The sequence below is a fragment of the Camelus bactrianus genome, chromosome 3, assembly GCF_048773025.1.
Source record: "Camelus bactrianus isolate YW-2024 breed Bactrian camel chromosome 3, ASM4877302v1, whole genome shotgun sequence".
NCBI lineage: Eukaryota > Metazoa > Chordata > Mammalia > Artiodactyla > Camelidae > Camelus > Camelus bactrianus.
Window position 1 is genome coordinate 92,935,356 of NC_133541.1, and position 24,976 is coordinate 92,960,331.

Consider the following 24,976-nt stretch of genomic DNA (forward strand, 5'->3'; position numbering starts at 1 on the left):
AGTGGCATAGCAAAAGGAGAATGTAGGAGCAGTCCACATTCCTTACAGAAAAGAGTATTTTACCACAGAATCTTGGTGCATGGTGATTAGAAAGAAGCTTAAATTCTCTACATAAAATGTACTTTATTTTCTTATAAGAAATAACGTCTAAACTAGGGCTCCAAAACACTACCCTCCCTCTTTGATATATAACTAGCCAAGAGAAATTATCAAATGACACAGAGAAAAAGAAGACACCCAAGACAACTTTTTTTCCCAACATGCTACTAAGACAACCAGGAGGCAGTAAGAAAAACAGCAGTAATTTCTGACTCAAAAGATTACAGCTACCAGTGATGGATTCAAGACCACACATATCTCTGCTAAATTCTTACTAAAATAACAGCAAAAAAGATTTTTAAGTATATAAAGGGATGGATAGATTAAAAGAGGAAACCACAGCAAGAGTCCACAGATCTAAGACAGGTCTATAAAATTCTGTAAGACAGCAGATGAAACAGTGATACGGCTAACTGTATTCCCTAAGAGGGCTACAATGATATTTTTTATCCCATATACTGTCAATGGGACCATGTCACTCCCTCAGCAAAAACTCCCTGTCACCTCAGGAATCTAGGTGCCCCCTCATGGATCTGGGTTGGTCCTGTAATTTTTTCTGACCCAAAGAATGTGGCAGAAGTGAAGCTATTTACCTTCTAAGATTCAAACTCCCTGAGACACACCAATGTTGTGAGGAAGTCCAACATAGCATCACAGAGAGAAAGGCCACATGGAACAGCACCAAGGCTCCAGATATGGAAGTGATGCCTTCTTAGACCACACCAGCTACCAGATGAATGGAACTAAGAGAATGACCCTAGTGAGGTTCTGTAAGGCAAAGAAACAAAATCCTAGCCAAAACCCTCTGAACTGAGGTAGTAAATAGAGTCCTAGCAAAATCTGGCTCATAGTGAGCTCACTGAGCCTGCAGACCCACCTAAGAGTCTCTTTCCTCTTAACGAGTTCATAACTAGAATTTAAATACCTGGCAGTTAGAACCACCACCACAAAGGATCCAAGAGTTTTGTGGTAAAAGCGGTCACAGTGGGAAAAGCCAAGTGGAAACCTGTGAAATTGCTCTATTCTCCAGAACAAGAGAGTAAATAAGACAGTATTGCTCCAAGAGGAGCAAAAAATAGCAAAGACTAGTGCCACCAGTAAGGACTTGAAAGTATACAGGGTTGACAGTCCTTATCACATATCATCTGCAGAAAACAGATGGATCCTAAAAAATGACTAAAGATTGCCACATGCTTAACCAAATTTTAGCCCTGGGCACAGTAGCAGTTGCAGACATAATATTGTTACTCGAACTGATTAATTAAGCCTCTGGTGAATGCATTCTTTTCTAATTCATTTATGAAAGAGAACAAGATACAAGTTGCATTCTCATAGGACAATGTAAACTTACGGTTTTGCCTAAGGGCTATTTTAACTCTCAGTCTCTGTCATAAACTGAAGACATCTAGACCACCTGACCCATTACATACATACCTTGCTGAATCCACAGAATGAACAAAAGAATGAGAAAGAGGTGGCTGGTACCCTGGAGTCCTTGGTAACACACTCATAGTCTAGAAAGTGAGAAACTATGAGGGCTTTAAGGCCAACACTTTGGGATACATTATAAGACAAAAAGTAAAACACTGTTGAGAGACTTCAGCTTTCAGACAAGATGGAGTAAGTGGGATTGGACTTACCTTCCACCTAAAACAACTAAAAAACATAATAAATATATGAAACATTTTTCAAAAGGTAAGACATCAGGAAAAAAAGATAATGACATTTGAGACAAGGGGAACAAACTAGGTGATTCAAATGATTATCACGTTTTACTGCCAGGTAGTATCTTGAGTTGAGAAGGAGCTGACCATCTGGGGAAAAGAAGGTAGCCAGAGTTTGCAGAGCAGGAAAGAGAAAGCACACACTACACAGAAAGAAACTATGTTCTGAAAATCTACAGATGGTCTTACTTGAGTCTTAGGCTGAATGCTGATCATGCCATGCACATGAAGAAATATCTAAAGCCAGGGAAAAAAACCATCTGAGAAGATTAGAGTAGTAGTCCTCAACCAGGGCTGATTTTACCCCAGGATTGACATAGTGATGTCTGGAGACATGCAGTTGTCACAATTTTTGGAGGGGAGGGTGCTACCAGCAACAAGTGACTATAAGCCAGAGATGCTGCTAAACAGATACACAGGACAAGGCCCCAGAATAAAGAACTCTCTGGGCCAAAATGTAAACAATTCTGAGGTTTAAAATTCCCGGACTAGAGGGAACAATACCCCAAACCCACACAAGGACAGGAAGAGTTCCTGCCGGCACGAGGGAGAATAGAAAATCTCATAATTCACAGTGCGTTTAGTAGAGTACTCAGAAGGCTCTGGATTCAGTACTGGGGCAAAATTAAAGCTGCACTAAATGCTACTCTGGTGCTACGTACACAGCTCAAAAAACAGACCACAAGGATCAAATCATTTCCATGTTATTTAACTGTGTCTCAGAAGAATATTTACAGATGAAAAATACCCAGCTCATAAACAGGTAAAATTCACAATCTCTGGTATTCCATCAAAAATTACCAGTCATGCATAGAAGCAGGAAAAAATGAGCCATAATGAGGAAACAAATCAATCAAAACCAAGTCAGGAATTATCAGCTAACAGAATTAATACAGAAAAGACATTTAAAACTTATTAAAGCTATGTTCCTTATGTTTGAAAATTAACCATATAAAAAGGGACATTAAAAAAATTCCAGAGGTGAAAACAAAAATATCTGAAATGTAAAATAAACTGAATGCGATAAAATACATTGTGGAAGAAATGGAGGGGAGGAGATCAAGACTGTGGAGTAGGAGGATGCTGAGCTCACCACCCCCACAAACACATCAAAAATACATCTATGTGTGAACCAATTCTCACTGAAAACAAACTGGAGACTGGCAGAAAGACTCTTATGCAAACAAGACTGTAAAGAAAGATCCACATGGAGTCTGGTAAGATGGGAGGAGAAGCAATCATGCTAGGACCTGTGCCCCGAGGAGGGGACACAGAAAGGAGGAGGACTGCATGGGCTCAGAGATCCTCCCTGAAGAATGAGGGTCTGAACCACATATTGGAAAATCCTGCCCTGGGGTATAACACTAGGAAGACAAGTCCCCTTGGCTGGTTTGAAAACCAGTGGGACCGTAGGGGAACTGTGAGAAATCTAGACTCTGCTAGTGAAGAGCACGAACATGCTCCCGAAAATAGGCAGAAGCAGCAACTGAAATTGCCAGAGACTCTAGCTGGTTTCTTGCAACCACCCAGTGCTCACCCTGGCCCATGCTGAGTGCTGCTTCAGCCTCTCTTGCCCCATGGTTCAGCTCCCCACAAGGGTAAAGGCTGCCACTGTCAAACAGAGTTTGTAGTTGTGGCAGACAGAGCCAGCTCAGACCCAGTACTACATCTGAATGGGGTGAGGATAACCATTACTGGCATTCATAGGGGCAGCAGATCAGGAATGGTCTAGAACTCTGGTATGCTGGGACTACTGTCACATGCACCTCAATCCACGCTGAGTGCCTGATCTGGCCTCTCTTGCTCCAGCACTGCTCCCCTCTGAGGTGAAGGTGCCGATGCTGGAAAGGAGGAGAGCACAGATTTAGAGGAAACAGAATGGCTCAGACAAACCCCCAAGACTTCTGCTCCAGCACCTTGGATACCTGGGACAAGGATGCACACTCTCACCACTTCTGTTTAACACAGTATTGGAAGTCCTAACCATAGCAATCAGACAAGAAAAAGAAATAAAAGGCATCCAACTGGAAGGGAGAAGTACAACTATCACTCTTTACAGATGACATGACACTTTTTATAAAAAACTCTAAAGTCTCCACCAAAAAACTATTAGAATACTTGAATTCAGTAAGGTTTCAGGAAATAAAAATAATATACAGAAATTCATTGCCTTTTTATACACTAATAATAAAACTATCAGAAAGAGAAAGCAAGAAAACAACCCTGTTTGAAATCACATGAAAAATAATGAAATATCTAGGAATAATCTTAACCAAGGAGGTAAAGACTCATATGATGAAAACTATAAAACACTGATAAAGGAAAATGAAGATGATATAAAGAAATGGAAAGATATCCTGTGCTCATGGACAGGAATAATCAGTATTATTAAAACATCAAAGCTACTTAAAGCAATCTACAAATTTAATGCAATCTCTATCAAAATACCCATGACATTTTTCACAGAACTTGAAAAAATTCTAAAATTTGTATGGAACCACAAAAGAACCTGAATAGCCAAAGCAATCTTGAGGAATAAAGAACAAAGCTGGAGGTATTATGCTCTCAAACTCTGGACTATACTACAAAGCTAGAGTAATCAAAACAGTATGGTACTGGCTCAAAAAAAAAAAAAAGGACAACTAGATCAATGAAATGGAATACACAGCTGAGAAATAAACCCACATACCTATGGCCATATACAAGAATAAATTCAAAATGGATTAAAGACCTAAATGAAAGACCTGAAGCCATAAAACTTCTACAAGAGAACATAAGCATAACACACTTTCACATAAATCACAGCAATAATTTTTTTCAATCTGTCTCCTATGGTAAAGGAAACAAAATAAAAAATAAACAAATGTGACCTAAGTAGACATAAAAGCTTCTGCACAGCAAAGGAAATCACTGACAAAAATGAAAAGACAATCTACTGAATTGGAGAAAATACTTGCAATGATATGACCCACAAGGGGTTAATACCCAAAACATAAACAGCTCATACAATTCACTATCAAAGAAACAAATAACCCAATTACAAAAAGGGAAGAAGACATGAAGGACAAGTTTTTCCAAAAAAGATAAACAGATGGCCAACAGGCAAATGAAAAGATGCTCAACAATGCTAATTATCAGAGAAATGCAAATCAAAACAACAATTATATATTTTCTTGCTCTCACATAGTCAGAATGGCTATCATCCAAAAGACCAGAAATAACAAATGCTGGCAAGAATGTGGGGAAAAGGGAGCCCTAATAAGGAAAGGGAATGTAAACTGGCACAGACCCTATGGAAAACAGTATGGAGGTTCCTCAAAAAACCAAAAATAGAACTACCATAAGATCCAGCAACACCACTCCTAGGTCTACATCTGAAGAAAATGAAAACATTCATTTGAAGAGATACATGCACCCAATGTTCACAGCAGCATTATTAACAACAGTCAAGATATGGAAGCAACCTAAGTGTCCATCAACACATTAATGGATAAAGGAGATATGGAATGTGTATCTATGTATGTGTATACATATAGACACAATGGAATACTACTCAGCCTTAAAAAAAAAGAATGAAATTTTGCCATTTGGAAAAACATGGACGGACCTGGAGGGTATTATACCTAGTGAAATAAGTCAGACAGTGAAAGATAAATACTGTATCACTTACATGTGGAAACTAAAAATTAAACTAAGCAAATTAATATAACAAAACAGAGAGAGACTCACAGATATAGAGAACAAACTAGTGGTTACCAGTGGGAAGAAGGAGGATGAAGGGGCAAGATAGGGACAGGGGATTGAGATACAAACTACTAAAGACACAAAGGATGTAACATACAGGAGAGGGAATACAGCCAATATATTTTAATAACTTTAAATGGAGTATAAACTACAAAAATAATGGATCATTATGTTGTACCCCTGAAACTAACAAAATATTGTAAATCAGCTATACTTTCATTTTTAAAATAAATAAATAAATAAAACACAGGGGGAAAAGGCAAATCTGAAGAGAGCACCAGTGAGCTGAGGAACAACTTCAGGCAGCCTAACAAAAGCATAACTGGAGTCACTGCGGGGAAGATGAACAACAAAAAAAGATTTTTTGAAGAATACAGGAAAATCTTCCATATTTGATTAAAAACTATAAACTTATGCATCCATGAAGCTCAACAAAACTCAAGCAGAAGAAATATGAAATAAACAGCAAAGTATATAATAATCAAATTGCTTATAAATGATAGAAAAAATTATAAAAGCAGCTAGAGAAAGAAGATAAATTACACACTGAGAATAATCAGAATCACAAAACACTTTTAGTCAGAAACAAAGCAATCCAGATAATACTGTAGAAATATCTTTAAAGTCACAAATGGGGGAAAAAAAACTATCAATCTAGAATACTATTCCCAGTCAAAATATCTTTTTAAAAGGAAGGCAAAATATTTTTCATATATACAAAGGCCAAATCAATTAATCATCAGAGAGGTGCTCAAAAAAAAAAGTTAAAAGTCCCTCATAACAGAGGACAATACCATATGGAAATCTGGATCTACACAAAGGAATGAGGAAAACTGGGAACTACAAAGGTAAATATCATTTTTTCTAATTATTTAAAAGATAATTAACTGTTTAAAGCAAAAGCAACAACATATTAAGAGGTTTACTATACATGCACAAGTGAAATGCATCACAACAATAGAACAAAGGCCAGAAAGTAAAAGTGAAAGTATACTGTAAGGTTCTTATATGTGAAATAGTTTAATATCACTTGAAGGTTGATTGTGATAAGTTTAACGTGTATACTATAAACCTTAAAAAATCTCATTTGTAGATTCTTCTAGATTTTCTACATATACAGTTACATAAGCTTCTGTGAATAAGAACAGCATTATTTCTTCCTTTCCAATCTATGAATGCACTTTTTTCTCTTTTTCCCTAGTTTTAATACATGAGCTAGGACTTCCAAAACAATGGCTAGAGTAGGTGTGGTCATACTACAAACACAGCTGCTGGAGCCCCACCCCATGAGTTAAGAGTCATCATAACCTGGCCAGATACTCACAAAATCCCTATCCTATGGAAATGTGCTTGTTATTTTGACATCAAGACAATCTTGTTTTAGTGGCAAACAAGTTCTGAAAACTGTAACAAAGGTTATATCATGGCAAACAGAATTAGAAGTTTCATAACTTGACAAGCCAAATGAAGCTAGGCTGGAGTCAAGGAGCCCAGAAATTTCCAAGATTCTCGACTGAATTATGTCACCTAATTTACTCTGTCTTCAAGTCAGAAGACATCTTTGGTACATCATTAATGATGCTACAAATAGTTAACAAAGAATTAGGAATTCACTTTTCAAAGTCTAAGTAAGAATGTAATTCCTAAGTTTTAAAATATGAATGTGGCTCACCAGTTTTCTGCCTGAAGAGAGGATGACAGAGTTTAGGAACTCTAGATTCTAAAAGCCCTTCTTCAAATATCTGAAAATTTGTCCCATTATTTGTCTTCAATCCTATTTCCAAGGGACAGTGTGGTCATTTTATAAACAGGTAGTTCTCCAACAGCATCTATAAATGGTGACCACAGGGACTTGAATACAAGTCTGAGCATCAGTCCTACCAGGGATCGGCAAGCTTTTTCTATAAGGGTCAGAAAATAAATATCCTAGGTTTTTTAAGCCACACGGTTTTTGTCACAACCACTAATTCACTTTGCCTTTGTAGCATGAAAACAACCAAAAAAAATGTGGATACATTCCAGCAAAACTTTATTTACAAAATACCTAGTAAGCTAATTTGGCCCCCAGGCAATATTCTGTCAACTCCTAATGCATTTGGTCAAAAATATCTACCAGAGAAGTCAAGCCATGAATGAACTCCTCTTTGGGGAATAACTCAACTAATGAGTTTTGATGGAAACTGAACACACCAGATTTTCACTTTTCCAACTTTCCGTAAAACTAGGGCATGAACAAATGATTCAAGCATTACCAATCAGATACATCTGTCCCAGATTTTTAATCCAGTGATAGCAAGCAGATACTATACAGAATCCACTTTGGCAGCTAGTGGTAGTAGCAGGGTATGTCAACATATGCACTGTACAGAACAGGTGGTCATCACTGCAAGCTGCGCCATCCATTGGGTCCAGTGCTAGGTAGCAGCGGTAGTATCCTTACCAATTATGTGGTAAGAAGTATGGATCATGGCTGCTACTAGTCCCAAGTCTACTTCTCCAGCACTCCCAGCAATTCTGTAGCTACCTACTATCCTTATAATAAATTCCTTTTCTTTAAATTGGCCAGAATTGGGTTCTCCTGCTGTAAGTAACAACTTTTGAGAGGCCCTGATACTAGCAGCATCAGCATCACTTGGGAACTTGGTAAAAATGCAAATACTCACACTCCATCCCAGACCTAGTAAATCAGAATCTCTGGGAGTAGGGCATGGCCTTCTGCTGTTTAGCAAGTCTTACAGGTGATTTTGATGCATACTGAAGTTTAGAACAAGTGGTTTATAGGCAGGATCTATGCCAGGCTGGGTTATTTGGCTGATAACTTATTAATGAGGAAGAACACAAGCACTGCGACATCTAGTAAATCCTGTTCCTTCCAGTACACCTTGTTTGACAGTCACAAGATGCCCAGCATTTATGAAAGGACAGAAAATAATCTCCCACAACAAAGTATGATTGTAGTAGCAAACTGATTAAATCTCTTATATGATGTGGGTGGTTATGGCATTTGGCTTACAACAACAGCAAATAGTTGTTGACTGTGTAATGATGGTCTCAGAAAGGAGTTTCTTGCAGTTTCTATACAAACTATCTCTGAGACATGCTTAAGGTACCATACTGTCTAGTAGGCTCTTGATATGTCCAAGATAGGTAAAAGCCATTATACAGTGCTCAAACAAACAAGCCTGACACACACAGGTTGGAAGTCTTAAAGATATTTCTCAGTAGTAAAAAATTTAAATGCTATATTCAAAGCAATGTTAATTATTTACAGTGTGCACCTGAAAGCTTCTCTATTCAGCGTGAAAGAGGGAAGTCACGAGGACGATGGAAAAACTAGAAGTCATGACATTCCAGATCAGTAACACCTAAATCAGCCAACCACTTACTGTAACTGCAATAAAATACTGCCAAAATTATCCAGGGGTATTAGAAGAACACACACCAAATCAGGATTAGGGAATAAAATAATAAGTTCCACTTCAGCAAAAAAAAAAAAAAAAAAAAAAAGTGAGGAAGTGGTGATGATTCAGTATTTCCTAAAATTGATCATCTATACCCTCTCAGCCAGTCAACATAAGTGAAAGTGGGCAAGCAGAGGTGGGTGAGAACACCTACAAATTGTCCTTCAAACAATCCATACCTACTGCACTCATTTTAGGTATATTCTACGGCTTTTCAATTTCACTGTTAAATGAAATATTAAATTAATATTTGCAGCTCTGTATGTATGAGGAATTAATGATTATGTTAAGTACACACATCTAATCAAGCAAATTGGGATTTCTATTCTCTTCCTCAATGTTGTACCCAGTAGTGTGCTGCTCAAAGCAACTTCACCTCTCAATTCTGCAGACTGCTGTTCTACACATGCTGAGAAACACAACCAAAACTTGGAAAACTCAAATTGGGATGCTTGGAGCAATTCTGAATTGTTCTGGTTCTCAAAGTCTGAAACTAGTGAAATTTTTATCTATGATATGCTTAAGTTATCATGTTCAACTTTCAATACAACATCAATTATCTGAAACACTCATAAATCATGGTATTTTACTTATTGTCCTAGGAATTTTAACAATAAAAAATCTCTCAAGTCAGTACAGATTCAATTCCAAGATACACATATTCTGCACTTGTGGTTCTATGATGAAAATTTATGATAAAGAATCTTCTCCAAATCATTGTTGGGTTGCCTTTAGCCTAACAATGTGGTTAAAAACTTGCACACTGGAGACAGCCATGGCTCAAAGTCTGCCTTTATCAGTTACTAATTTTTCCTTAATTTTTATTAATTTTTAAAATTTTTTATTAATTTTTAAGAATTTTCCTTAATTTTTACTTTTTGTACAAAAGGAATGATAAATTACTTCCTTTTGAACATAAAATAAAATAATGCCTATTAAGTGTGCAGCACAGACACTATCACTTGGTAAAAGTTAATAAATGTTAGTATTATGTTTTATATGTTTGTATTGTAAAGTTACAAAACAAGAGTTAAGTTATATTCAGCAGACTATTAAAGCTATTTTAAAGATTTTCAACAATATCTCCAAGTTAAAAGCCCATACATTAAAGATAGAATTCCATTCCATTGGTTTCCTCATCCTTGTAAATCTATTCTACAAAATGGCAGTAAAGAGCTATATAACAGTTACCACACCCAAAGCCAAGAGCCCAGATTGTGAATTCTAAATACCACTTTCCACTAAAAGGAACCAGAGTTCTATAGATAAATGGCTGACTTCAGTACTAGGGCAAGGAAAGTATAAGCCTGGAACATCTTCTTGAACCACAAAGTATTTGTAAAGACTAATGAGGTCATGCCAAGAGAACACAGGAGCTGACTTTGAAAGACATCCCACTGGCTAAATTTGGGGCAATCTAATAATCAAAAAGAATAATGACAATATTAAAAAATACAAAAATAATCTTTGAATCCACATTGATTTTTTTTTAGAGAAAGAAAAGAGAGGAAAGGGGAAAGTTCTTCTATACCGAATACCAGCTAGTAAATGTAGAAGAAATAAACAACCTACACTTTCACCTGAGTGACCCATCAGCATCTCAAGTGCAACATATTCAAAGCTAAACTGATTATCTCTACCCCTAGCTGTGTCTTACTCCTAGGTTCCCTGATTTAGGTAAATAGTACTCACTTTCAACAGCTCTAGCAAGAAATCTGTCAATTCTACTTTCTAAACATCTCTGTTCATCCTCTTAACTGAAGTAATTTAGGGATTCATTATTTCTCACTGTGTAACAGAAAATGGCCTTCTTGCCTCTAGGCTGGACCCTGTGTAATCCATTCTTCAGAGTGCTGCCAGAAAGGTCTTTCTAAAAAGAAAATGCAAACTCCTTAACAAGGAGAACAAAGTCCTTTATGTTCTAGATCCTGACCATGCCTCCAGCCTCATCTATTGTACTATTTACTCTTGTCCCAGTGTTCCAGCTACTCAGACATCTTGCATGTTCATGCCTAGCTCATCTTGTGGCCTTGGCTAATGCTGTTCCCTTTTCAGCAAATACATATAGTCCCTTCTTCACCTAACTTGTACATGTCCTAATCTATACTCAAGTCAGGGTTCCCTTTTCTAAAACAATGTGAATGACACCTTCCTACCCTTTACTCCTCATTCCCAACAGATCTTATACAAACTTCCGAGGACCTGGTATTTCCAATTACCACAGTACTACACCAGGCTGCATTTTAATTCTCTGTGTACTTGCCTATTTGCTCCCCTAATGAAAGAACTTTAATCTTTTATTCCTGGCACTTAAAAACAGTGCTTTAAAAATGTTTACCACGTAAATACACATTAGGCAGTCTTCCACAGAAAAAGTATACTTTCAACTCTGTCTCAGTCATTTAAGGGGCTCATAAAAAATCTAAACTTCAGCTGGCACTTGTGACAGTTATAAAAACTCTTTTCTAAAAAATCTACTGTGATGAAGCCTTTTTATATTAGTTAAATACTTTAAGGAAACCAAACTAAAATAGGCTACCATCCTCTGAAAATAACAGTTACAAAACAAAATGGTATAAGAAATCACATGTCAAGCAGACCTTTTCTCATTCTACATAAAACTTGAGAATTATAAACTTCCATTAAATTGACTCAGGCACTTCAAAGCACTTCATCTAGTACAAGCAAGATTAAACAAGAGGCATTTATTTAGGAAAATATTAGGCTTCTATATACATGTCAGTAAAGAAACAAAAGTTCAAAGCTTAAGATAGAACCTAAAGTTGACTGCCCTGATAAACAGAAAGCAGTGGGGTGCTATAGGATTGAGGAAGTCATTGATGAATCATATGACCTTGAGCAAGATAGTTTACCTCTGTGGAGCTCAGTTCCTTTATCGGTATGCAACCCATTTCACTAGCTCTTGACCCCACCAGATAAAAGTATTTTGGGGAATGGGGTGTGTGTGTGTATGTGTGTGTGTATTTTCGGGAATGGTGTGTGTGTGTGCATGTGTGTGTGCATGTGCATTTTCACCAACACATGCTAGGCAGTGCTGTTACTTCTACTATGTTAAATGTCCTGTCCAATGAACCCCACTGTTTCTGCCATATGTCAAAATCTGAAGCACTACAGCTGCCAAAGTTTCAGTTTATGGCAAAGTAGTAGAGAATGTTGAGTAGTGGAGAACATCAAATAGGGACTGCTTATGCCTCCATAACCTCAAGTTCTTAATAAAGTGGCTCATTCAGTTTTTATTTATAGCCAGGTCTCAATTTACACAGGCTGGTTCAAGGTAAAGTTAAACAATAACCACAATATTATAGAGCTCACAATCACATATTCCTTTCTAAGAATATGACTTTGTCTAGTTCATCGTGCCTGGCTGCTCCTTCTCTTTGCAGAATTCTCCCTCAGGAATGCTCCTCATCTCTCAGAAACAAAATCTTACGGTGAATGGCCACAGTTTTTTCACAAGTTAGGAATCTTCAGTACATGTAAAATGAGGTGCCTAGAAGAGAAGTTGTCTAATAAAGGTCCCATCCAGATCTGGTATTCCTTTCTATCCAGTTGGGTTTACAAATGAAGGTCAGAGGGCCCGAGAAGCATAAATAAGTTCTTTTACTTTCCAAGGAACCCTCTGAATGTGCATCTGCTGTAGAAAAGCACAACAGAACCTTTGTTCTGCCACCCTCAGGGATGCATACAGTGACTCACTCAAAAATGATTCCAACTACAATGGTGCTCTTTTACCAATTCAGAAAAAAACCTCTACAAGTGTACATTTAAAGACTATTATCCTATATTCTGAAATAAATTAATAATTTAAAAATTCTGAATTTTATTTTCAGTCCTAGCTCCCTCTTTAACTTTAGTAACAAAAAATAGGCTAGTTTTTTTTTTTTTTTTTTTTACAAAAAAACGTTTCTTGGATTGTAAATGGGAAATTACATTAACATCTGGCTGAGCATGAAGTATCTGCCTAGCAAAAGTTTTAACCCATCCTGATAAAAACACATGAAAAGTTAGTACTGGCACTGCAGTTAAAACTGCAAGTGTGTTTCAAACCCATATAAAAAAAGAAGTTCCTGTTTCAAGGTATGGCTGAAGTTCCTCTATTTGAATCATCTCTGAAGAAGTGTCAGGTAAAACAGTTTCTTTATAGTAACTGTATATTATCCATATTTTAATAAGAATATTAATAGCTAACTTTGCCATTGTGTCAAACTTCATCAGTCTCTTTATCCCAGCACTTCAAATATTAGATCAATAAAAATCATTACTAGAAAGACGAACAGTATTTTTCACACTCCTTTTCTTTTTAAAGTCATTTACCCTACACGTATTTGGATACCTACTAAGTACCAAGAATTGCATGATGGGAACTGGAAGATAAGAATACAGTCACTGTCCTCAAGGAGCTTACAGTCCAGCCAGAGAGACAAACATGCAAGTAATCATAACACAGTACAGTAATAGCTAAGGTGGAGGAAGATGCAAAGTATCCTGGGAACACAGAGAAGGAGGGGGAAATGAGACTTCAGTGAGGAGTCTGAATTTGCCTAGTGGTGTTCCAGTCAAAAGAAACAGCAAGCCAATAAGTGTGGCCATCATTCATTGAGTACTCATTGTAACTGTCACTTCGCTTAATACTTCACATATATTATGTCATTTAGTCCACGTAACAGTTCCCCAAGATATTCAATCTTAGAGAAGTTAGGTGACTTTCCTAGGGTCATTCAAATTCTCAGTGCTGGAGCCGAGATATGAAGTAGGCTTGTCCAAATGCAAAATTTCAGGGCAGTAAACACTGCTCCACACTTTTCCATCCTGTATAAAACACAGAGACAGGAAAATATAGCACAATGGACAATGCTTCTAATCTCCGACTATAAATCAGGATTACTCAGGGAATTTTCTATAAATATCAATGCTTAACACTCCATTCCAGAAGGTTCTAACTCAAGAAATGAAAGGTGGGCCTGGGCATCAAAAAAATTTCCTAGGTTGAGAAACATATACAGCCTAGGTTGAAAAGTACTGTGTTAAGATATTTATAAGTAGTTAAAATGCTTGTGTTTGGGGGTGAGGGGTGGTAAGGTTAGAATGCTACGCAGAACATCATGGAGGACTTTACATCTTTCCACTTCCCATCAGAGCCAAACTCAGAAACAGTATACTTGCTGCCTTCACTTTCTTGGGTCTAGTTACTCTCTTTAATCTATGCAATCAGACTCTTTCCTCAATTCACTGAAATCATTCTGATGGAAGCAACCCAAGAATTTATCAATCCTCACTTTTCCCGAACTCTCCAGTATCTGACATTAATGATTAGGGATTTCTTTCCAAAATGTCCTCCTTTAATAGCACTCTTCTGTTCTCTTCCTCCCTCTATAAACAATTTATTTTCATTCTCTTTGGCAGTTTTCTTTTCCTTCCCCGACCCTTTTGGTATCAGAGCACCCAAAGGGTCTGCCTTTGTATTCCATGGTTTTTTCACCATTAGCATTCCTACCAATCCCATGACTTCACCTAGGGCCCATATGCTATATATACTCTCAGACCAACCCAGATTCATAACCTGGCTTGATATGAAGCTCCAAATGCTTACTGAACATCTCTGTATCCCCTGTAGGGAGTCTCATACCCTTACTGAAACCGAATTATCCTCCTACCCTAATCCTGCTCTTTAATAATGTACTCTTACAGTTACCCAAATGAGAAATTTAGAAATTACCTAAACTTCTGCCTCGCTCTTATTCCCAATCCAAGTCTGTCCCCAAAAAGCAAAAGACAGAGAAGTTCTGCAGACTTGCCCCAGCACTACCGCAAAAGCTTGAGAGGAACATTAAGGATAGAGTGTTATCTTGGCCTGAAGTGCATCATCTGCAGCTGAGAGTCAGTTACACCAAGAGTAGGCTTCAAAAGAATGAAGTGGCCAATCCAAAAGGGTGAGTCATGGTATAAAGGATATGAATGAAGATCAAGGAAACCCAAGAGAGGAGTTTCAAAGTCCAATCCAAAGGTAAAATGCAAAGAACCAAGATAGTTTCATAGTACTCTTGGTTGCTGGAGAGAATACACACTGTTTGATTCCACTCAAATGAAATTCAAAAGCAAGCAGAACAAATTTGTGGTAAAAGATGTCATAAGAGTTTCCTTTGGGAAAGAGTATTGACTAAGAGGGGTAAAGGGAGAGTTTCTGGAGTGCTGGTAATATTCTGTATCACGATTTGGGTGTCAGCTAAATATATTTGTGAAAATTAAGCTGGCTGTACATTTAAGAATATGTGGACTTTATTGTATGTGTATTACAATCAATTTCAAAGTTAAAAAAAAAAAAGTCTGGTGGAAGGTATACACTCCCAATCTAATCAGTGACCATGTTGGGCCAATTCTACCTCCTCTCTCTCTCACTATCACATATTCTGCTGTCTTATCTCACTTCTGACCACTGCATTTGTTTCCTATAACCAGGACCGTATCTCCCAGTTTCCCTGTTATCCTGATATAACCATTAATAGTCTTACCTTTCACAGAGAAAAGTATCTTGGTTTGGACAAAATGTTACTTGCTCATCCTACTATAAACAACCCTGCCTCTGGTGTAGCTGGCCTGCACCTCTCCCCACAGCCTCCCCCTCCTCCAACCACCCTATATCTTCAACAACACCCACAGGGTAATCTTTGTAAAACTGATCTTATTTCTAGGCTTTAAACCCTTCAATGGTTCTCCTTTATTTACAAGATCCAGTCCAAATCCCTGAAATGATCCAAACCTGCTATTATATCCAGCTTCAACATTTAACATCCAACACCATGTACTAACCCTCACACACATAACAAATACCCCATACACTAGCCCAGTGTTTTGCAACCATTTTTCATTATCACATCCCTCCCAAAGAGTATTTTAAGACATTTTTTCATAAGCGCACCCCACTTCCAATTAAATATTAAGGAATAAGACTTTATCAGGTAGGGGTGAGTTCTGTATAGGTATTACTACACAAATCATAGTAATACCTAAGTTTTTTTATCCCCCCCCCAAAAAACCCCAAGTTTTGTCCCTTCAGTGATATCACCCCACTGAGAATGTATGTTCTAGACTTACAGATTGGCTTCTTGTTCTACGAATGTACCTGGCTTGTCACCATTAGTGCCTCTGTTCCTGTTGCTCTCTGCCTGGAATGACCTCCCTTCTGGATAACATCCAGACAGCTATTCACAATATTTAAGATTTTACTTAATGTTTCCCCAAGAAGCTTTTCCTTTCTCCACTTACAGTCCCAAGGTGCCCTATCCATACCTTTTTCACTAATTATCTTAACATTTTACTAATATTTTAAGTCACTGAAAAATAGGGACCATGTTCAAATTCTCTCTACAACCTCAGCTTTTAGTATTGTGTGTCACATACCATCTGTTAAATAAATGGATAAATTAACATTATCATCTGGGTGAGGTAACCACACAGCTCAGTTTGCTTGATACAGTCCTTCTTTAACTTGTTATCCTAGCATAAATATTAACAGCACTTCTTACTCTTGAAAATGACTTGGGTGATAACATATATTGTTAACCTATCTAGGCAGTGGGAAATAATTAAATTCTGAGCAGGAATAGTACATGACCAGATCTGAGTATTTGAAAGATCACTCCAGCACAATATGACAATAAAATGACTGAAGTGAAAAACTCAGGGGCAAAATGATTTAAGTCTGAACCAGGGTAACAGAGCTAGAGAGGAAGAAGTAGAGAGTGATTCAACATGAAAAATCTAACAAGGTTCAGTGGACAGTTAGATACAGAAAGGAAGAAAGCAGGGGGAATTTCTGGACTGAGCAACTGGGGCAGTCAGCAGCAGAATAATGAAGAGGAATGACGATGGCTTCAATTTAGGACTAGTGATTGAAGAACCTGGAGGATAATTTAGGGCTTAGATACATGGATCTGAAGCACATGAAACAGAGTAAGATGGTCCTAGGCATCAGCCTATAAAAATTAACTGAAGCCAATCTGCTGAATGAGACCACCCAAAATGGATAGAATCAGCAGTTCTAATGAATACAAAGTATTATCTTTTTAATATGAGGACTTTACAAATTAATTCTAAATTTTGTTGTGTTTAACATATTTACTGATTTAATATGTGCAAAGCATGGCATTAAGCCTTTAGAGAGGGAAATATAAGAAAAATAAGGTGCTCACTCTGAGGTAAAAAAGAAAGACTATAGAGAAAGGATGGCATTGAATAGGGACTGAGTTGAGAAAAAGCCAAATTCAAGGTCTCAATTTTGACTGTGGCATCTCTAATTTTGGTATAACGACTCAAAATGAGTACCTTAATGGCTTCGGTTGCTTTAGAGCACTCAGCTTCCCAAAGAGTACTTAAGTCTAAAATTTTCCAAGGAAAAAAAAAACTCTGTGAAGTGGAAAAGGAAATTAGAGAACTAGTTCAAGAAAGACAATGAGCTGTGGAAGCTGAATCTACAAAGTAGGAGAAATGGCCAGAAAAGTAAAAATTGTGTTAGAACACAGTTCTAAATGGCATACTTTACAAAACTTTCCATTCTCAGTGTCTGGCTCCCTTGGATAATGCTTGAGTTGATAGTTTCATGTAAGGACAACAGATGGTTCAAAATAAAGAAACCATTAATTTTGTCCAAGAAACAAACAGAAGACTTCTTTATTCATTAATTGTATGATACAAACATCTGATTACAAGATTATAAGACAGTGATTCTTATCTATTTGTATATTTTTTCACAATGCTTTGTACTCTAGCAGGTATTCAAGGGAAAATAAGATGAGTAAATGAATGTTATCCCCTTCTATTATACACTTTACTGACTTAGCTTCCAGGACACCGCCACTCTATCTTGGTTTTTCTTCCACTGAACTCTTTACTCCCACTCGTTCTCCTTTGCTGGTTTCTGCTCTTCTCCCCTGACCTTATAGTGATCTAAGTGCCCAAGGGCATTGTCTTTGGTCTTCTTCTATTCCCATGTACACTTACTATTTTGGTAATTTTATCTAGTCTCATGACTTTAAACATTATCTGTAAGGTAATGACTATAAAATTTCTATCTCCAGCCCAAACTTCTCTCTAGAAATAATGATAAAAGGTATTTGCAACTCCTTACTCAATATTTCTAATAGACATTTCAAATGTGACATGTTCAAAACTGAATTTCTGATCCACTCCTCTCCTCCTGCAGCTTTCTCTCTCTCTCTCTCTTTGGTGGCAGCTCGAACTCTCTTTGATGGTAACTCCAACACTCCAGTTGCTCAGGACAAAAACTTTGAAATTATGCTCAATTCTTCTTTCCTTCAAAACATAAATCTAATCCATTAAGCAAATCCTGTTGGCTAAACCTTCAAAATATTTCCATAATTGACCACTTCTTGCCATCTGCATTACTATCACTTTAGTCTGAGTTATGAACATCTCTTTCCTGCTTTAATGTGACTGCCTCTAATTGATGGTCCCATTTCTATTCTTGCTCCTACGCTATTCTCAACTCAGCAAGCAATCAGGAGACTCTTTTACAAGTAGGATATGACACCTCTGCTTTAAAGCATTTTGGCAGAAAACAAAACTCTCTTTCACTCAAAATAAAAGTCAAAGAATTCATGATTTACAAAATCCTGCATGATATGCTCCATCCTATATCACCACTATCGTCTCTCTGACTTCATCTGACTTACTATTCTTCTCCAGTCACTCAGAGCTCCTTGCTGTTTCCTGAATGCACCAGGCATGCTCTTATCTTAGGACCTTTGCAATGACTGTTCTACTTGGAAAGCTCTTTCCTTATATATCTCTTGGCTGATTCTATCACAAGAATCAAGATTTTCATCAAAATTCATCTCAACCAACACAACACCAACTCTCTTTATTTTAAACTGTACCCAGCCTTTGCCCCTTGCTTCCAATTCCTTTATCCTGCTCTTTTCTCTTATTAGCAATTATCAGCTAACATAATTATACAAGTATATACTTGTTTATTATATTTACTTGCCTTCCAGCCTCCCCATTCTACTAGAATGTAAACACCATTAGTGCAGGCCTATTTTGTTCACTGATACATCCTAGTGCACAAAATAGTCCCTTGAACTGGTAACCTTTCAATAAATAATTGTTGAACGCATTTACTTATAAGAGACCCTTAAGAGGCAACTAAAAGAAAAAGGATCTTCTGAAAACAGAAATGACCCTGTGAGAATTTCATCAAAATATTTATCACAAATAAATTATCACTAGGATTCAAGTTACCACTTCTTTATTCATACTTCTGTACCCCAAACAAATTCTACACTCATTCAAAAGTACTGCCAATGAATCAAGTAGGTGACAGGTTATGCTGCTACCTGTCACAGCTCTAGCCTGTTGTGGGCAGCTGTTTAGCATTTCCTTAAGCAATGCTGTTGTTCCAGTAAAACAAGATAAAGTACTTAACACAGCACACACTGGCCAACATAACCTTGTGAACCGTTCAGAAAACTTTCTAAGGCTCAATGATAGACAATTTCAAACTAGGTAAATCTGCTATTAAAGAGCAGTAATATTTTCCTATAGAAATGTAATTTTATCATAAGCAACATTTAAAAGTAAAACCTACATTAAAAGCATTGTATGATATTTACTTTCTTTTTAAAATTTTTTGGGGGGAGGTAAATAGGTATTCATTGATTGCAGGTGCTGGGAATTGAACCCAGAACCTTGTACATGCTAGGCATGCACTCTATTACTGGGCTATACCTTCCTCCTCTATTTTCTAATGACATAAATACTACAGCAGATTCACCTGTTCAAAGTGAATGCCTTCAATGAGCTCACAATGACTTTAACAATTACAGGGAAATGAAGACACATAAGATTATAAATGCAGGTCTCAAAATGGGGACTGTTGAAAGTGAAAGAATTTGATTTGTTACTATGCAAAGACCAGGATCTCCAATAATAAAGTTTGACCCATCAGCTACAATTGTAGCTTGAATAATGCCATGTCATAAAAGGTCCGCCTAGACTTCTGAGACCTGCTATGCAAACCACTGTAAATCTGAAAAACTCAAAAGTGAGTCAGGAAGAACTAAGCAAAACATTTCCTTTCATTTACTGCAATTACATACAAGTCCAACAATCCATTCAGATTGTTGTTAAGTTTCTGCTTTTTGGTTTAGGAAACATATCACTTATTATGGAAACTTGTCCAAATATATAGTTACCCCAAATCTAAACACTCTATAGGGGCATACAAAGTTACCAGGTTTTAGTTATGTGCCTGAAAAACAGCCTTCAGGTCAAGTCAAATCCTTTAAGCTGATGCCATTACTGCTAACCCAATGCAGCAAGTTTTGGATCCAAGCACAAAATAATGTAAAATTTCCCAATGACATAATCTGAAAAACTACCTCCAGAACTTATCTTCAAATACGCATAATTCTCTACCAGAATTCATCAACTGACTGGATACAGTTTTAAACTGACCTTGAAAATTTTTATCGTTCTTTAGGTAACTGAACAGTATTTCAAGGAACTTTAAAGAGAAGTTATTTCTTAATAACATGGCTGTTAACAGTTCACTTAAATTTCCACCTCGTTTTTCACAGCCTACCTACCTACGAGCAATTTCACTCCGAGACCCATATTTTACCCTGAGGAAATACGATTTAGTAATGGTGCTTTCGTGTAGAAAACACTTCCTAGTCACTAGCAAGGACGGGTGTGTGGGGAAGGCGGCATCGCTAGCAGGAACGGCAGTCGTCACCCCGCCCGCGAGAAGGGCCCAGGTCAGGGTCGGGGACGTAGAAAATAGACACCCAGGCAGCAGGTGCGAAGCTCTGGCAAGGGGACTATCGCCGAAAGTTACGGACGGACAGAGGGACGCTGTCTGTTGAACGGCGGGAAGCGTGCCGGGGTCGGACGGCCTTACCTCTGGCGTCCGTTCGGGCGGCTTCTTCTTCAGCGCCTGCCTAGCGCCGGGGTCCACCGGTGAGTTCATGGTGGCGGCCCCGGCCGCCGCGCTCTCCAGCCTGGCCTTAGCAGCCCACGCGACAGCCCATTCACCTAGTATGTCTGCACCCTCTCCTCCCCTCACTGAAGAAGGGAACTCCGAAGTGCGGCGGGGACCGCTCTCTGGCAAACAAACCTTCGCAACGCCCGCCGGGGGCCTCAACCCACGCGCGACTGGCCAGAGGAAAGCCCGCGCGGGGGCGGGGGAGTGAGAGTGCGCATGCGCAGCACGCGCGAGCACGCAAACGAGCGCCTAAGGGCGTGTCTCCGCGATGACGTAAAACCTGGGGCGGTGCTGTTAAGCCTCTTCCAGCCCTTCTTCGTGAGATTTAAAAACACGTCGCGAGACATCACCTGGCACGGGATCCGCCTCGGATTTACGGTTTCCGCAGCTTCAGCTTCCGGCTCGAGGGGCCGGAAACTCGCCGTGAAGTACTGAGCAAAAATAGCTTGTTAGGTGCTGAACGGTGAGGAAGGCGTTGTCGGTGGAGAGTTCTGTTTGTGCTAAAATCCAGAAGCTCCGGGCGTGCCCACGCCCGGGCCCGGGCTCCATCTCTGCAAGTCCGACACCGCTCCTTTGGAGAACTTACGGAAATCGAAGCTGCCATTCGGCAAACAAGGAAGTTCATACACTCTCTTCCCTGCGTGTCTTCTAATAAAATGAATCTATTGTGGAAGAGGCCTCCTAAGAAGTACCTGCTCTGTCCAAGACGGACGTCTGGACATCAGGGCTGAAGAATCGCAGCTTCGCGGCCTTGAACGGGGTGGGCAGCCGCCTTTCCTGTAGAAAGCGCGTTTACCGCTCTTTCGCCAAGTCAGTGTGGACTGCGATCACAGAACCAGTGCCCAGGGCAGCTCTCCCTCCGCCCAACCCCTTTCCAGGCACCGGGCCTTCGGGTTGCCTGGACTCAGGAGTGACCGCTTTCTCACTGCATTTTACATACTAGTCTGTTTCCCAGCCGACCGAAAAAGGCAAATTTGCATTTATTTACTGGCCCCTTCCTTGTTAAGAAAAACAGAAGACTTGAGCTAACTGACAGAATTCCAGAATCCATTGTCCTAAAACAGCTCTTTTCACTCCCATCTCATTAGCTTACGGATGGGCCGCACCAGTCCCCCAGTTCCTTACTTTGGAGCCACATAGGCACGTCCTTTTCCACTCTATTTTAAGCTCCCTCAGCTTACATCTAGATACAGCTTAGTATTTCTCACAGCAATTGGTTCACTAAATAACTCGGTTATTTACAATTATGACACTTCACATTAATTTTTTAATGACATGGTAAGAAAATTATATTTCAGAGTAACAAAAGGGAAAGGAGAGTTCAGGCTGCAACATTCACTGTTTCTGGGGCCTGGTAATGATCGCTGATGTTAATAAGGCCTTAATAAGGGTTTATTTTTCCGTTGGTCATTCAGCTTGCCCATACTTGAAGTTTACAACATAATACTAGCACTTTTCCTTTTTGAGTATAGAACAAAAATCTTACCAGGGAAGTTACAACCCATCCACTCTGGAAAAAATGTCTGTCGATAGATCACAGGGAATTGTAATGACCCATTTTCTTCATTTTATGTGTTTATAAACATTTCCTCCCAAAGGTCTGTGTAAGATTACAAACGTTATCGCTTCCATTTTTCAAGGATATTTCCAGAGTCACATGAATATTTTGAAAAAAGCGTAAAGGAATTAAAGCACGATGACCATAAAATTGGGCTTTAGGGGCAAACATCTGTATTTTTGTCTTTAACAGACCATTTCCAGTAAAATGACTTTAAGTTATTTAATATCTTTGAACTTCAGTTTCCTTATCTGTAAAATGGGAAGACCTATTGCTTTGTGATTCTCTTAAGATTACATGAGATAATTTATGTGAAGCATTTAGGATGCTGCCTGCACAATCCAAGCACTCTGATATTTCTATTATTTTACCTCTAGAAAGTGATTTCTCTAAAGCAGAAATTCAAGTTTGAAGAATTAATACCTTTAAAAAAAAATTAGAACTATTCAGAAACACATTAAAGTATTCATGAAGTCATGGAAGAACAGAACTCTCAGAAACTGCCATTTAAGTGGGAACGCTTGGGGGGAAAAGTTATCTAGTAAAGCTGAAACTTAACATACCCTTTCATAGCAAGCCCACCCTTTGATATATGTCCTAAAGAATACCCAGGTACACTAGAAAAGATGAACCAAAAATGGTCATTCTTCATATTAGCAAAAAACTGGAAATAACCCAAATGTCCATCAATTATAGAATGGGCAAATTGTTGAATGTTCCTTCAGTGGAATACCAGCTACATAATACATGAATGAATCTCCAACATAATGCTGACAGAAAAAAAAGCAAAACAGAAAATATGGAGCATAATTACACAAAACTCAAACAAGTAAAGTTAAAGTATACCACTTAGGAATGCATACACAGAAGTAAAACTATAAAAAGAAAACAAGGAAATGTTCACAAAAGTCAGGTTGTTACAAAAATGAGAAGGGAGAGGATTATGATCAGGATATGGCACATGGAGATGGGGGCTTCTGAGTTGCTGAAAATGATTTACTTCTTGACCTAAGTGATGGTTATGTTCATGTATATTTATTCATTTTATATAATACTTAACAAGGAAAAATGAATTAAGTATACAAAAATAACTTACTAATATGGGCTTTATCATAAGATAGCAACAGTAAAAAACAGTATATTAATATCTACTGTAACTATACATGTCTAAGTTTATGCATATTTTCAAAATCTATCTTGTCCTTTAAAATCCCTTATTATGCTCTGGTAAGTTGAAAAAAATGAAAACACTGAAAGCTCTAGGAACTATTTTCAGAGAAAAGCCAACCTCCGGGATAGGACTCACCAGCATCAACTTGAATCTGAAAGGAAAATATAACGGTTCTGAATGAGAGTAATTAAATCCTAGGAAAATAAAAACATTGTTAAGTCTTAAAACATAAAAGTGGCTTAATTCCTTACCCTACCTTAATTTTTGTCATAGTCACCACAACCAGACAGCAGGAAATATGTCAACCCCATGAGAAAGTCTGTGTTATTTACTACTGTGTCCCAAACACCCAGATCCGTGCCTAGCACATAAGAGGTGCTCAATTTGTATTTGCTGAATGAACAAATGGAACTATCTAAGGACTAAGTGATTAACAGGAGATTTTGTTGTTTGAAAGGCACTTGATTGCTCTCCAATTGCAAAGAAAGATGTCTGGTTAGGCAACTGTTGTATTATGTAAAACTGAATGCTCGTTAGGCATACATGATCATGTGGCCATCTTTGTAGAACAGCAGCAAATCAACAAAAAGATGGGAGTGGTTTAAATAGCACCTGAAATGGGGTAGAGAATTGAGATTTGGGGTATGCTGGGAGACTGAGTCACTATTAGTAGAAAAGTAAGAGCACTTATTGGGCCAAATCCAGGTCAGCTTCTATCACTGAATGAGAATCTTTGAGGGTGAAGTCTAGAAATTAACACTTTACAAAAGCTACCTAGGTGTTTCTAATATGTGACCAGATTTGAAAACTAAACTAATTCAAGTTCTGGACAAGTCAGACCCATCTTAATTCCAGCCCCTGTAACATAGCAAAGGATATTAACTTGTGAGTGCTGGACCAAACGTGTGATGTAAAAGTGGCAAAGTTTCTTCAGGAAATAGCAATATCTTCCATAAATTTACATAACACTTCAACGTTATTCCCCTTGAGACAATTTAGGTAACACTGCCTTTATCAGTAATCTTACTTTGCACACTGAGATGAATATAAAGGCACGTTTTTGAACTGTCCCTGTTTAAACAGTCACTTGGAAAGGAAGAAATCTCAAGCCTCTTCAACTGAATACTCTCCTTAGAGTAAATACAGGTATATCTGTGGGAGGTCTGACCAGTCTTAGCCCAGACAGAGCACTCTCTG

At 38.2% G+C, this 24,976-nt stretch overlaps 1 protein-coding gene across 6 annotated transcripts in view; it reads right to left on the reverse strand.

Moving 5' to 3' along the window:
• The window catches only part of RAPGEF6 (Rap guanine nucleotide exchange factor 6), a 197,873-nt gene extending 176,600 nt beyond the window's left edge, over positions 1-21,273 (reverse strand). For 3 of the 6 annotated variants that reach the window (XR_012505623.1, XM_074360608.1, XM_045507759.2), the window contains exon 1: positions 20,967-21,272. Coding sequence is in view for 5 of the 6 variants with exons in the window: in XM_074360608.1 (XP_074216709.1) it covers positions 20,967-21,035 (69 nt within the window). In the remaining variant the exon portion in view is untranslated. Of the gene's footprint in view, positions 1-20,966 lie in introns of all 6 variants that reach the window. The other 3 variants (XM_074360612.1, XM_074360611.1, XM_045507758.2) reach the window with 2 other exon arrangements.
• Between the last annotated feature and the right edge of the window lie 3,703 nt (positions 21,274-24,976).